This window comes from Eleutherodactylus coqui, chromosome 4, assembly GCF_035609145.1.
Source record: "Eleutherodactylus coqui strain aEleCoq1 chromosome 4, aEleCoq1.hap1, whole genome shotgun sequence".
NCBI classification, from domain to species: domain Eukaryota; kingdom Metazoa; phylum Chordata; class Amphibia; order Anura; family Eleutherodactylidae; genus Eleutherodactylus; species Eleutherodactylus coqui.
The window spans coordinates 14,442,803-14,456,731 of NC_089840.1; the positions used below are offsets into that span (position 1 = coordinate 14,442,803).

The window sequence follows — 13,929 nt, forward strand, 5'->3', positions numbered from 1 at the left end:
TGACACCCCTCGGGGGTACAAAAAATGTATTGTAGAATTTTAATTACATTTTTGGGGGGAGATTTTGGGGGTTTTGTTCTCACGGAGTTCACCATTCGGTAAAAATGACTTGATAACTTTCTTATCTTGATCAGGATGGCTACTGCGACACCAAGTTCATACAGATTTGTAAAATTTTTTTTACTATTTTAGCAGAAAAACTCCCCACATTTTTAAAGAAAAATAATTTAATCTGCATCGACGCATTCTTAGATGCACGGTATTTTTAGTTTCCCGGTGACGGAGCTCTGTGACGTCTTGTTTTTTGTGGGGAGAGTTGTCATTTTTAATGGTGCCCTTTGGAGGTACATTTGACTTTTGGATTGCTTTTAATTATGTTTTTGGGAGGCGAACAGAGACGAGCGAGCGTACTCGCTAAGGCAAACTACTCAAGCGGGTAGTGCCTTATGCGAGTACCTGCCCGCTCGTCTCTAAGGCTGGGTTCTCACAGGGCGGATTTGCCGTGGAAATTCCACGTGGAATTTCGCCGCGGCAAATCCGCCCGCAGCCGCTAATCTCAGGATTAGCCAGCCATGTGGACGAGATTTCTCAGAAATCTCGTCCAGACGGGACGGCCAATCCGCTGCGGTAAGTCTGGCTGAAACCGCGGCGCGGTTTCAGAATATGCTGCATGTTTGTTTATCTTTTCTTTCCGCCGCGGCCGTGCTCTCCTGTATGGCAGCGCCGGCCGCGGCGGAAAAGCGAGCGGCCGGGCCGCTTCAAAGCCACCGCGGGTTTTTCCGCAGCGGTTCTCCCGTCGGAAATCTTGCGGTTTCAGCTGCGGTCAAACCGCGGGATTTCCGACGGGAATACACCCCGTGTGAACCCAGCCTTAAGATTCGGGTGCCGGCGGGGGGCGGGGAGCAGCAGGGGAGAGCGGGGAGGAACCGGGGGGAGATCTCTCTCTCACTCTCTCCCCCTGCTCACTCCCGCAACTCACCGCTCTCCCCGCCGGCACCGGAGTCTTTTGAGACGAGCGGGCAGGTACTCACATAAGGCACTACTCGCTCAAGTAGTTTGCCTTAGCGAGTATACTCGCTCATCTCTAGAGGCGGACAAAAGAAAAATAGCAATTCTGGTTTTTATAATTCTTTTTACAACGTTTATCATGTGCGATAAATAACTAAATATTTTCATTATTTGGATCATTACGAACTCAGTAATACCTAATTACGTGCTGCTTTAAAAAAAATGCCTTTCTCTGGCTTTCCATCTTCTGTGTAGCAGACATTCCTTCAGCTGCTGTCTCTCTCCATAGGCATGCGCTTGGCCTACCTCTTTAAGGGCCAGTGTGCACACCCAGCTTTCTCATCCTTAGCCTCTGCCAGCTTTTCCTGTGTTATTTAACACATCTTCCCCACTGAAGGATGCCTGAGCAATAGGTTCCTAGTGTTCCAGTAAAGATGTTTATGTATTCTACTTGCTTCCCGATGTTGACCCTCTACCTAAATATCCACCTTTCAGTACTCTGCCTGTCCCGACCTAAACCTGTCTACTGACTTGCCTGAACTCCACCTGCCCTGATCTCCTGTCTGCTTACTGTATAGTTCAAACTCCACCTGCCCTGACCTCCTGTCTGTTTACTATATTGTTCAAACTCCACCTGCCCTGACCTCCTGTCTGTTTACTATATTGTTGAAGCTCCAACTGTCCTGACATTAGTCTAGTATTTCACTCCATCCTAGCCTGCTCCTCTGGTGCCTCATTCCACTGCCTTTGACCTGCCTGGGTCAGCCATCAATGTACTAAAACTAGTCCTCAGGTAACGCCCTGGAGGTTCCTTGCAGTGAAGACCAGATCCCTCTAAAAAGAGGAGTTAAAGGGTGAAGACCATGGAGCTCTTGAAGTTGCCCTGAGGATTAGTCCAAAATCAAATCAGTCAGTAATACAGTGAGTCCATGGGAAGACACAGAAAGGATGACAGGGGGTTCTATCTGGTCCAGTGTATCCGAGATGATCCAGGAGAACAAGGGTGAAGGAGCAGATAGCCAATACGTTGGAGAGATTACCGTGTTTTGTATTGTTCAAAGTGTCTGTGTTACAATGTGCAGGAAGATTTTACATATGAGGAAAGATCCCTTAGACATGGCACCCCCAATTAGCTCTCAACAGAATCTGGGTTCACTACTTCCGGTTCGTTTGTTTGCTATGGCGCATTCTCCTTAAAGAGGTTTTACTACAACTCAAAACTGCAACAAAACTTGACCTTCTATAGCCAGTGATTGGCTACAGCAGTCACAAGTCCTGGTCAGCAGCAACCAGCAAGGGCAGAGTGGCTGTGAAGCAATTGTAAGTCATGCAAACACCCCTTTAAGATGTTTGTATAAGATGATATTGCTTTACCTGCCAGTGAGTTATTATAGAAGACAAAGGAGACGTCTCCATTAAGATCCACTTTCTTCCATTCTAACCGGACAGGCTGCTGTTTTTCTAGTTGGTATGTGCAATCCAGCATTGTTCCTGCAAAGTATCAAGAAAGCAACAATTAGAAATGCCAAATGTGCCACATGTTACACTTGTCCCTTGTCCCAAAGGTCCTCGCATGCATGGAGAGGCAATTCGGCACGGCCACTGTTGCTGCATTCATTTCAATGGAATTGGCGGACATAGCTATCAGCCATCTTCACCAATTCCATTAAAATGCATGAAGCAATGGTGCACATGCTTGATCGCGACGCCACTCATGCATGGACCTTCAGGACCCCAGTTCCTGAGCAGTGGGGGTCTGACTGCTTTAATTCCAACCAATCAGAAAGTTATCCCCTATCCAGATAACTTTAAACTTGGCACAACCCCTTTAAGTGACAACGGTTTAATTACAGTAACAATAGAATGCCTCCAGAACTTGTGCTCTATTTATGTGACCAGGTCCCTGACGTATAGAACTGTCTATCCAGGGTTACCTAGCAGAAATATGTAACGAGGAGCTTCTGCGGAAGGCAGCCTGACCTTGCCATTATATCACTGCTGACATAGAGGAATTGTACTGCAAGGAGACAACAAAAATAGGCTGAAGGTTCCCTGAAGTGTAAATATGAATTAATAAGTCTGGACTCCAGTAAAGTGACCCAACTTTCTTGCTGTTATCGTCTCAATAAGCTAGTCATGTTTTTCCGGATTTTTAAAGGACCAGTATTGGGGTACGTTAAAGAGCTGCAGCCATGACTTAGCCTTTTTGTACCTGAGGGGTCCCTTGCCACTATTTAAAGGGACAGTGTAGGGGTGTGATGGCAATTCATGATAATTGCACAGGAGCCTCAAGTATATCTTAAAACATTTGTGTCCCTGTTCATGGAACATTTTTGAAGTTCCACTAAATCACCCAGAAATGCCCAGAAAAGATGCCAGACATGCTCATTTTGGGAATATTCATATGGATGGTTGGGAGGATGATTTCACACGAGTTAATGCTGCTTTATAGTTACAGAGGTTGTCCAGGGAGGTAAAATCATTCCCCGGACCTGACACCGAGTCCTGTGGTACGGACATTCTCTGGTCACGTCATTGCATTCTCTGGTCACCACAGTTGAACAGGTGAATCTCTGGAGGGCCCTGAGCTAGGGTGAGCCCCGAGCCCCCCATATAGGATCTGCACATATTGGGTGAATGCGAGTCTACCAACTTCTGCCCACTTCAGCGGTAACAGGGCCGCACAGAAACACAACCACATTTCTATTGAAGTATATGGAGAATACAGCAGCAAGGAATTTGTAAACGGGTATCAGGTAATATTTACACGGGTCGATGTCCGTACCCGGCAAACCCAGGAAGGTGCCAGGGCCCACTGAGCCTGGAGGTGCACCCAGGGGTAGGCTCAATTTTGTCCTTGTTCTCTGAAATTAACTGTATCTGTGTCTTTAAGATGTAGATACAATTCACTATGACAGCTGCATTAAGGGAGCCAAGTACTTCCTGTTCCACTGCCTGGCGCCTTGATGATGTCATTGCACCTCCTGCATCATTCAGCATGATTCTAGGTCAAAGAAGCCAAGGCAAAGGAAGAGGACACCACATGAGAGTGATGGCAGTGGGTGATTTTATTTTTCTATTTTATTGCCAGGGCACAGTAGTGGGGCCTATAAGTGACTCAGGGGGCACAGTAGGGCCTATAACTTACAAAGTGTACACATCGGACCTGGTAAATTACTAAGGGATCACAGCCAGGCCTATAAATCACTATGGGAGCACAGCACGGCCTATAAATTACTACAGCAGGATTGATAAGCTACTACAGGAGAACGAAGAGGTCAATAAATTGCTACATGAGCACAGTGCAGCCTATAAATTTCTATGGGAGCACAGAAGGGCCTATAAATTATTATGGGAGCATAGTGGGCTTATAAATTACTATAGGGGCACAGTAGGACCTATAATTTACTACAGGAGCACAGTACTGCCTAAACATTTCTAAAGGGGCACAGTGTGGCCTATAAATTACTATGGTGGCAGGGCGGGTCTATATATTACTATGGGGCACACCAGGCCTATAAAACTTTACTACAGTACAACGGGGCGTATAAGTTACTAAGGGGGCACAGAAGAGCCTATAAATTACTAGGGCGGCAAAGCAAGGCAAGGCCTATAAATTAATAAAGGGGCACAGGGTTGGGGAGGGGGCATAAATTAGTACAGTAGCATGGTAGCCTATAACTTGCTAAGGAAACACAGTGGGGCCTATAAATTACTACAAGAGCACAGTGGGACCAATAAATTACAAAGGGGGCAAAGCAGGGTCTATAAATTACTGTGCCCATGTAAACCTGGAGCCGCCCTGGAAGCAGAGACAGATGTGAGGTCACGTTGAGCCAATGACGATGCAAGCAGCGATCAATGTGATCAAGGATAATCGCTCAGAATGGTTTTACAGTACCTCCAAATTCACTTTGTCTCACATTGTAGCTCTTTGACTCCACGGTAACGGCAAACGCTTCCCAAACTGTAAAATATAAGACAATTACGGATGAATAATCCATTACATACTAAGCACCAAACGATTGTCTGACGGCTTGTGTTATTGGGGAGGGGGGGGGGGGGGGCTCTATGTTTCCAGAGTCTCCAGGGTTTCCCAAGTTAGCGAGGATGGATGCTACGGGATACAGACATACGATCACAGGACATATTTGCACACTAGACCCTTTTACGGATGGATTTTGTTCTCTGTTAATGCCACCATGTCCAGGACATAACTAACTGTTTCTGAAATGTTCAAGGCCACAAGAACTCGGTGTACTAAGTCCCATTGTAAGGGCATGTCAGTGATTTAACCTGTTGATGCCATAGCTCCTACATCAGAGCCTCTTGTCAGAACATGACGCCATTAAAGCTGTCAACGCGTGGGGCTATTTTCGTTGGTCAACACTCAAATGTGCTAATAGAGAAATTCCATTCACCCACAGTAATAATTACATCAGCTGCCTAAACTGGGAACTGCCCCACAACGTGTCCTTTACATCTTACTTGACATTGGCCGCATTTATGGCCTGGATCTTCTCTGGTCCACCTTATAATAACTTATATCGCCATTAACCGCAGCAGCATTTCGATGAAATGAATATGGCAAAAGAATAAAAACCGACCTCAATAGTGTTCAGTTGCTCTTCATTTTGGTTTCTTTACAGACCTCTAACTAGTTTGGTAATGTGCCTACTGGTTTTCATGTGACCCACCATGGAAAGGTCCACCATAATATGTTAAAAAAAAAATTCACCGGATTTATCACGCTACATACATTAATACGCAATACAATGCTGCTTCTCAAGTGCCCAAACACACAACTCACAATTCTTAGCCTAGACAGCCAGTTCGAGCAACATTGTGTCTAAAAGGAACAGAAAAACAAGACTCCAGTAGGCAAAAGAGGGCAAAAATTGTATCACTGAGCAGCGGAAAAACATCTCCTGGTCAGATGGAGACAGATTTCTGTTGACCGAAAAGTCAGAATTTGGCACAGGCAACATGAATCATCGATGAAGCCCTCCCAACATGCTGGTGGAGTAATGGTGCAGGGAATGTTTTCTTGGCACACCTTGATCTTCTGATACCCATGGATGGCCACTATAATAAACTACTGCAGTTCTGAAGGACAAAGAGGTCCAATGCAATACTAGATTGGTGCCTCTAATAGTGTAAGTTAAGGAGATCCACAAAAGCTTCAAAACCTCCACTGAATGTCCATAAGATCCACCATTTTCATTAGCGCCAACATATGTTTATGAACTCCTTATAGGTTCCATCAAACTTTCATAAGATCCATTATAGGTTCCTAAGATCCATCAAACTTTCATAAGATCCATCATAAGTCCATGAAATCCACCATACTTTCAGAATATCTACTGAAGGTTCACAAGATCCATCCTAAACTTGTGGTTGTCACCACCCGTTGAAAACAGCCCCACTGCCCAGTGTCAATTATGCTGTAAAAATACGGATACATACACGGCTCCCACTCATACCATTGTATGAAGAACACTTCTCAGTCTGAACCGCGTGAGACAGTTTATATGGTGATTGAGTTACATGCTGTATAACGATGTGAGATGAACGGATCCACGTAGCGTGCCGGACGTTTATATATCCGTATTGCTACTAAAGCTACCTCAAGTTGCCGTAGACTCGGCGTGAAAGAAATTTGCAGGTCCGGTGAGCTGACAAACTTTGTGTTTTCTTAGTATGCTGTAAAAATAATAGGCTAAGACTTTGCGGATTACGAAGAGCGGAGTGTCGCACTGCAATGTTGCGTCTAATGATTGTCAATGCTGTCACATTGCGATCTAACACAACAGTGCAGAAATCCAGATTGGTTGGCGTTTGGTTGCGAGTCGCATACAACTTTTCCACCATAGACATCAATCTAAATGGCGTGTGACTGTGAGTGACTTGCTTGAGATCTATCTGCAATCTAGTAGACCGTCAGAAGGCCGCAAAAAATAGTTTGCACAATTTTTTGGAGACTTTGTGTTGCCTTTTAATCCTGGCCTAACATCAACTATAAAAATATTTTGCGCAAAAAAGTGACTTTTTCATTTTTATGGCATTCAAGCATGACAAAGTGGGCATGGGTTAGTAAGAGGTAGTGTGGTGCCTCTACCAGACAGGTTTATGGGTTAGTAGGAGGTAGTGTGGCACCTCTACCAGACAGGTTTATGGGTTAGTAGGAGGTAGTGTGGCGCCTCTGCCAGACAGGTTTAGGGCTTAGTAGGAGGTAGTGTGGCGCCTCTGCCAGACAGCTTTAGGGGTTAGTAGGAGGTAGTGTGGCACCTCTACCAGACAGGTTTAGGGGTTAGTAGGAGGTAGTGTGGCGCCTCTACCAGACAGGTTTATGGGTTAGTAGGAGGTAGTGTGGCGCCTCTACCAGACACGTTTAACTATAATCTACACTAGAAACTGGCTAGTGTAGGTTGCCCTTTTTTGACGCACAGATTGTCCGCGATGCCCCAAATGCATAATACATTAGGCTCATCTCACTCCAGCAAAATCTCTTATTAAAAGACGTTTTCTGACAACCAGCAAAAAATACCCCAAGGTAATAAAAGCATAAAAAAATGAAATAACCATCCGTAACCCCCTTCACCTTGCTTCTGGTCCAGCTGTGCTGACTTGGTCCCCTCCATTGCTTACTGATAAGGGAAGCAATGATGTCACATTTATCACTCACGTACAATTGCTGACCTCAGCAGCCGCGCGCTGTTCATGATCACATGACCTCCTACGGCGGCATTTGTGTGCAGCAGCTCATGAGCGATGAACGTGATATCTTGTGTCGGGGAGAGGGCCGAGTTTGTGGCGTTGGACTGGAGGCAAAGAGAAAAAGTGATTAATGGTTAATAAATTTTTTATGCTATTCCCTACCCTAGTGGCATTTTTTCCTGAAAATCCACACAAAAATCTGCAAAAAAATGCAATTTTGATGTGGAACTGTCCCACAGACCAGACCCTCGCAGATCCAGTGGATAGGTGATCAATAGTTTGGTCCCGGAAAACTAATTTGACACCGAGTGTCAGATGCCTACTGCCTGCCAATGAAAGGCTGCAGCATCACTGCCCATTCTCCTGGCATCAGCACTCACATCCTGGACACCATGATGCAAGGAGTTACGAACGGTGATGCTGCGGCCTCTGATTGGCAGGTCATGGTCACCTGACTTTCGCTGTTAAAAGAGACCAGTGGAATCGCTGGGTTGCAGCGCCGGATCTCCAGGACTGAGGAGGGTAAATACCTGTTTGATTCACATGTTGCGTAAATCCTGCGTTTTGTCCTCAATTAAAATGTTGCTGAAAATCCGCAGTGGAAACGACTATCATCACATTGAATGGGACTAAAGCAAATCCTGTTCACATGTAGACGAAAAAACACTGCGGACTTTCTGCTGTAACTCTAAGCTGCAGTTTTGCTGTGGATCAACTATGGAAATTCTGCAACAAATCCACAGCATTTCCACAATGTGTGAACGCAACATTAAACTATTGATGACCAATTGCACTTGAATGGGACGGAGGGGCTCTCAGGCCGTGTGACAAATGAATGTGACGTCACTGGCCTGAGAAGAGGCCGTGGGGCTGACCGGAGCACCGCGACCTCTTAAATCAAGTGATCGCCGAGGATGCCCAGTGGTGGAACCCCACTGATCAGCTATCCAAAGAACGGGTTAGCAACAGTTTAGTCCTGGAAAACCCCGTTAACTGATTTGGCTCTAATTTTAAAACCTTAATTTGCAACCGGACGACATGTTTATTGTGTTACATTGTTGCTTATTTATTCTTTAATGTGAACTTTGCGGTGCAAGACTATAAGTATATTGTGGCTACTACTACAGAGGCTCTAATTTAGTCCTTGAGCCATGGAATTTGCAAGAAGAAAGGAGAATAGTGTGGATATACGGGAAAGATGTACATAAACAGTTATCCGCCCCTCCCCCTGCCCCTAATATCTGCGGAACAGACTAGATTGGAACAGACAGCATGCTAGACAACTGCACGTCTCGGGCTCGCATGACATATACAGCGCCTGTTGCAGCCATTCTCCACAATGAACCACGTTTCATTACATTTTAGCTCAACTGCAATTAATGAAATCACTAAGGGAATGGGGGAGTCCGTGCCTCATGCCTCAACCACAGGGGTAACCAAGCTGCCGCCCCCCAATTATAATGCTCCATTTATAGGACTGGTCTCCTTGTATTGGGAACGTTAAGGAGAGCACAAAGTTGATGATGAGAGCCTTATATAAACCATGCAAAAGTATGCAAATACGGGATGGAAAAGTACCTCTACTTTATCCCCGACACAAACTGTCTGTAGATGGGATTCTTTTCCTTCTGTAAGAAGTCTTTGGTTTGGCTTATATCCTTAAAGGGGTTGTCCCGAGGCAGCAAGTGGGTCTATACACTTCTGTATGGCCATATTAATGCACTTTGTAATGTACATTGTGCATTAATTATGAGCCATACAGAAGTTATAAAAAGTTTTATACTTACCTGCTCCGTTGCTGGCGTCCTCGTCTCCATGGTGCCGACTAATTTTCGGCCTCCGATGGCCAAATTAGCCGCGCTTGCGCAGTCCGGGTCTTCTGCTGTCTTCAATGGGGCCGCTCGTGCAGAATGCCGGCTCCGTGTAGCTCCGCCCCGTCACGTGCCGATTCCAGCCAATCAGGAGGCTGGAATCGGCAATGGACCGCACAGAAGAGCTGCGGTCCACGGAGGGAGCAGACCCCGGCGGCCATCTTCAGCAGGTGAGTATGAAGACGCCGGACCGCCGGGATTCAGGTAAGCACTCTCCGGTTTGTTTTTTTAACCCCTGCATCGGGGTTGTCTCGCGCCGAACGGGGGGGGGGGGGGGGGGGGTTAAAAAAAAAACAAAACCCGTTTCGGCGCGGGACAACCCCTTTAAGGAGCTTTTAGGTGGAACGATTATGGTTTTAAAAAACTGTTCAAACGACTGGAAGTTAGTAGAGATGAGTGAGCATCGCTCTTCTTGAGTAACTGCATACTCGTCCGAGCAGATGCGGGGGAGGGGGCAGCCTAAAATGGGATCGGGTTCCTCATTTTGTTTTGGACATTTTGATATATACTATGTATGGTTTTGGTTGACAGGCCGCATACGGTGACGTTTTTGGTTGGCATCGGCTTTGGGTTATTTTCTTTCTAATGTATGTATGTATTGTTGTTTTATTCTGTAATTTTTTTTACTGATGTATGTAATTATGTTTTTTACCATCTATGTCCCCCACAATGTCATATAAGACCTCTGGGGGACATTTTTATTTGACACTTTCCCACTGTAGCTGGGGCATCCATAGGAGCCGTATCCATAGGAGTCCCAGTTACAGGGAAAAACATCCCCTGTAGTGACATTAGTCATTGGTAGAGCAGGGTCTGCTGGGACCCTGCAGCTCTGCTGTAGAAGGAAATCCCAGCGGTCATGTGACTCCCAGGCTCGCGTAGTGGAAGAAACACTTTCACTTTTAGTACATATCACTCATTGAGCGCTGTGTACTGAAGAAAGGAGGAGGCAGAAAGGGTTAAAGTCCACTTCTCCCTCCTCAAGTTTATCAGCTATGAAGCAGAAGGCTTTAATCCCTGCCGTAATTTTACATATGGCTCGGTTTAAAGCCCGGGACCAAGTGCCATGAGCTTACAGTGCTTCGTCCTAAATAGGTTAAATCTGGCATAGATAGTTCTGCCTCCTATCTCTTCCGAAAGCATTAAATCTATCATTAATCTTGGACCTTTTTTCGACAAAGGTGTACAAGATGAATGACGCGGACACAGACAGTGCTGGCTGCCTCTCTCCCCCTATACATAATTAGGGCATATATAGTACTGCTTCCATGTGTCTTGCTGTACATTATGTAGGCAGAGATAGTACTGCTTCCCCGTCTCTACCAGTAAATCTATATATATAAAATAGGATTTATGTATGTATGTGTGTGTGTATGTGCCACCATAACTCATGAACGCCTGGAACAATTTCAGCCAAACTTGGTGCATATATAACTCATCCCATGAGGACAATTTTTTTTTTGGGGGGGGGGGGGGGATAAGACAGCCCCCTACCCCAAGACAGATAGAAAGAGAGAATGATAGAGAGACAGAGAGAAACAGACAGAGAGACAGAGTAGAGAGCGATAGACAGACAGAGCTATAGAGAGACAAATAGAGGGGTATAGCAATAGAGAGACAGAGAGAAAAAGACAGAGAGAAAGAGCGATAGACAGAACGAGAGCGATAGTCAGAACGAGAGCGATAGACAGAACGAGAGCGATAGACAGAACGAGAGCGATAGACAGAACGAGAGCGATAGTCAGAACGAGACCGATAGACAGAACGAGAGCGATAGACAGACAAAACAAGAACGATAGACAGAGGGCAATAGAAAGACAGAGAGAGAGCGATAGAGAGACACAGAGAAAGCGATAGAGAGACAGAGAGAGCAATAGAGAAAGAGAGAGCAATAGAGAGCGAGAGACAGATAGAAAAAGAACGAGAGAGAGATAGCGATACTGAGACAGAAAGAGAGAGAGACAGAGAGAGATAGAACGACAGAAACAGATAGAGAGAGAGAAACAGGCAAAGAGACAGACAGACAATGAGAGAGAGAGAGATAGACAAGAGACAGACAGACACAAAGACAGAGAGAGAGAGTACTGTTTTTACTTGTAAATGATGTACAGTAAGCACGGATAGTACTACCTCCTTGTCTCTACTTGTAAATGATGTACAGTAAGCACAGATAGCACTGCCTCCCTGTCTCTACTTGTAAATGATGTACAGTAAGCAAAGATAGTCCTGCCTCCTTTGTCTCCTACCAGTAAATGATGTGTAATAGGCACAGATAGTCCTGCCTCCTTTGTCTCCTACCTGTAAATGATGTACAACAGGCACAGATAGTACTGCTTCCCTATCTCTACCAGTAAATGATGTGTAATAGGCACAGATAGTACTGCCTCTCTGTCTCATACATGAGGTAAACAAATACTGTATAATTGCCTAATAATTGGAGGCACTTCCCAATGCAGAATCTGGTAAGGAAAGAAAAAACATGGCTGCAGAAGTAGAAAAACAAATAAGCACAACTAAGTGTATATGAAGATATAAGTTATCTGACAGCATTACGGGGTAAACTGAGGTTTTTCTCGACATTTTCTTTTTCTTACTCATTTTCATGTTCCGAAATTCACATGTGAGAACATCCGTCTGCCATCCATGCTCTAATAGAGCAATTTGTGTTAGTTCAGTAGCCGGATACACAGCCCCCGGCCACAGCAAATATCTTACTCAATGACCCTAAACTATTAAGGGACACTGCCGGCTAATGCTCGGGCTCTTATTTTGCTCCTTATACAATCAGAGTCGTTAGTAGATTCCGCCAGACTTTTAATTAGAATGTTCATGCAATTACTGTACAGGGATTAGGCCGGAATGCGGGACGAGGTGAGGACTCTGCATTTTGGCTCTGAATCTCCGTGGTAAAATTTGCAGAGATGTAGATAATTGATTCAAGAGGGACACCAAATAAAATGTTCATGCTTCATAAGCCTCCAAGTAAGCATGTGATCAAATTAAATAGACCCGTCTTTCAGAAAATCCGCCGTGAAAACTAACCACGCATCATCACTTTGGGAAATTTCTTAAATCGAGATTTTTTTCCATTTGAAGAATAGCTGTGGGTCACTCCATGCAAACAGGAAAATGCAAAGATGGATGCTGCGTTAATAAAAACGGTGGAAAGAGAAAGGTTAAGTGTCATGCAACAGGCAGAGAGTTAGATAAGACAATAATTAGATAAATCATGGTCAAGATATAAGCTGAGGTCAGGACAGGAGACGTCGGGAAAGCTGGGTATACAGGTAGGGGTCCCATCAGGGGTCAGAACTAAAGGCACCTTTGAAGAACCTAATGAAACATATTGCTCAGGTACCATCCGTTGGAGGAGGGTGTCTTACCTGGGAGTAACCAGGATTAGCTGGGAGCAGGAAAGCTGAGTACATGCGCTAGCCCTTTAAGAGGCAGGCTGGCCGTGCACACCCCATGATGGCACTGACAGCAGACCGGAGGAGGTGAGGGAAACCACTGGCCATGGCCATTACAGTAACATTCTTCCTGTTTACTAGACCAGATATGACTGGTTACTATAGAGCTACTGCATCTGACTGGTTCCTCCTCAGTAGGACATATAATATAGACACTTGACATGGCCTATTCTAGTGTATTAAAGGGGTTGTCCAATAATTTAATAAAATGACCATCATTCATGGGGCCTGTGGAAACAATGCATCTCTAGACTGTAGGAGGAAGAGGCATTCTTTTTAGGCCGAGTGCCAAATCTTCCAGGAACAAACAGTGTGGAGTTAGGTTCCAGCTCCCAGCTTTGACTCCATCCCCTCTGGTCTAGAGAAGAATTCACCCGTCCTAGTGTATTGGAGTCGGTGGTAGGAGGAAACTATTGACATAAAGATGAAGGACATGGCTGGCTTTCTCTTGCTGGTTTTTACCTCCATAAGCTAGAGCTTGTCCTTCCTACTTAACAGGTATGTGGGCCATGTACAGGTCAGGCCTGGGTTCTGGCCACACCGGTTCAGATGGTGGTAACATTAAAAAGAGAGCTCAGCTGCATGAGGTACATTGGGGGATCGAAGGGAAAGCCACATATTTAGGTGTAGAAGCCATTTCAATAACAGATAAACCTTTATTCGAACAGCAATAAGCATCTTAGTTGGTCTATTCGTTTACTTATTTCAAGGAGGACAGGAACAGAGGAACCGATTACCGGTACCAAAATGCGATGCATGAGTCTGTTACATTGTATCAAGTGTTTGTTTTCTATTTCTCTTACAGGGGACAATGATCCGTAGAGCTGTGCCCTGTAAATGCTGGACCGCGGTGGTCCAGGAAG

At 45.2% G+C, this 13,929-nt stretch overlaps 1 protein-coding gene across 1 annotated transcript in view; it reads right to left on the bottom strand.

The window, feature by feature from the left end:
• Positions 1-13,929, bottom strand: part of JAM2 (junctional adhesion molecule 2) — a 76,818-nt gene that overhangs the window by 24,196 nt on the left and 38,693 nt on the right. Inside the window, exons 2-3 of the mRNA XM_066601509.1 lie at positions 4,910-4,975; positions 2,383-2,499 (exon numbers count right to left, since the gene is read on the bottom strand). Of these exons, the coding sequence (XP_066457606.1) occupies positions 2,383-2,499; positions 4,910-4,975 (183 nt within the window). The remainder of the gene's footprint in view (positions 1-2,382; positions 2,500-4,909; positions 4,976-13,929) is intronic.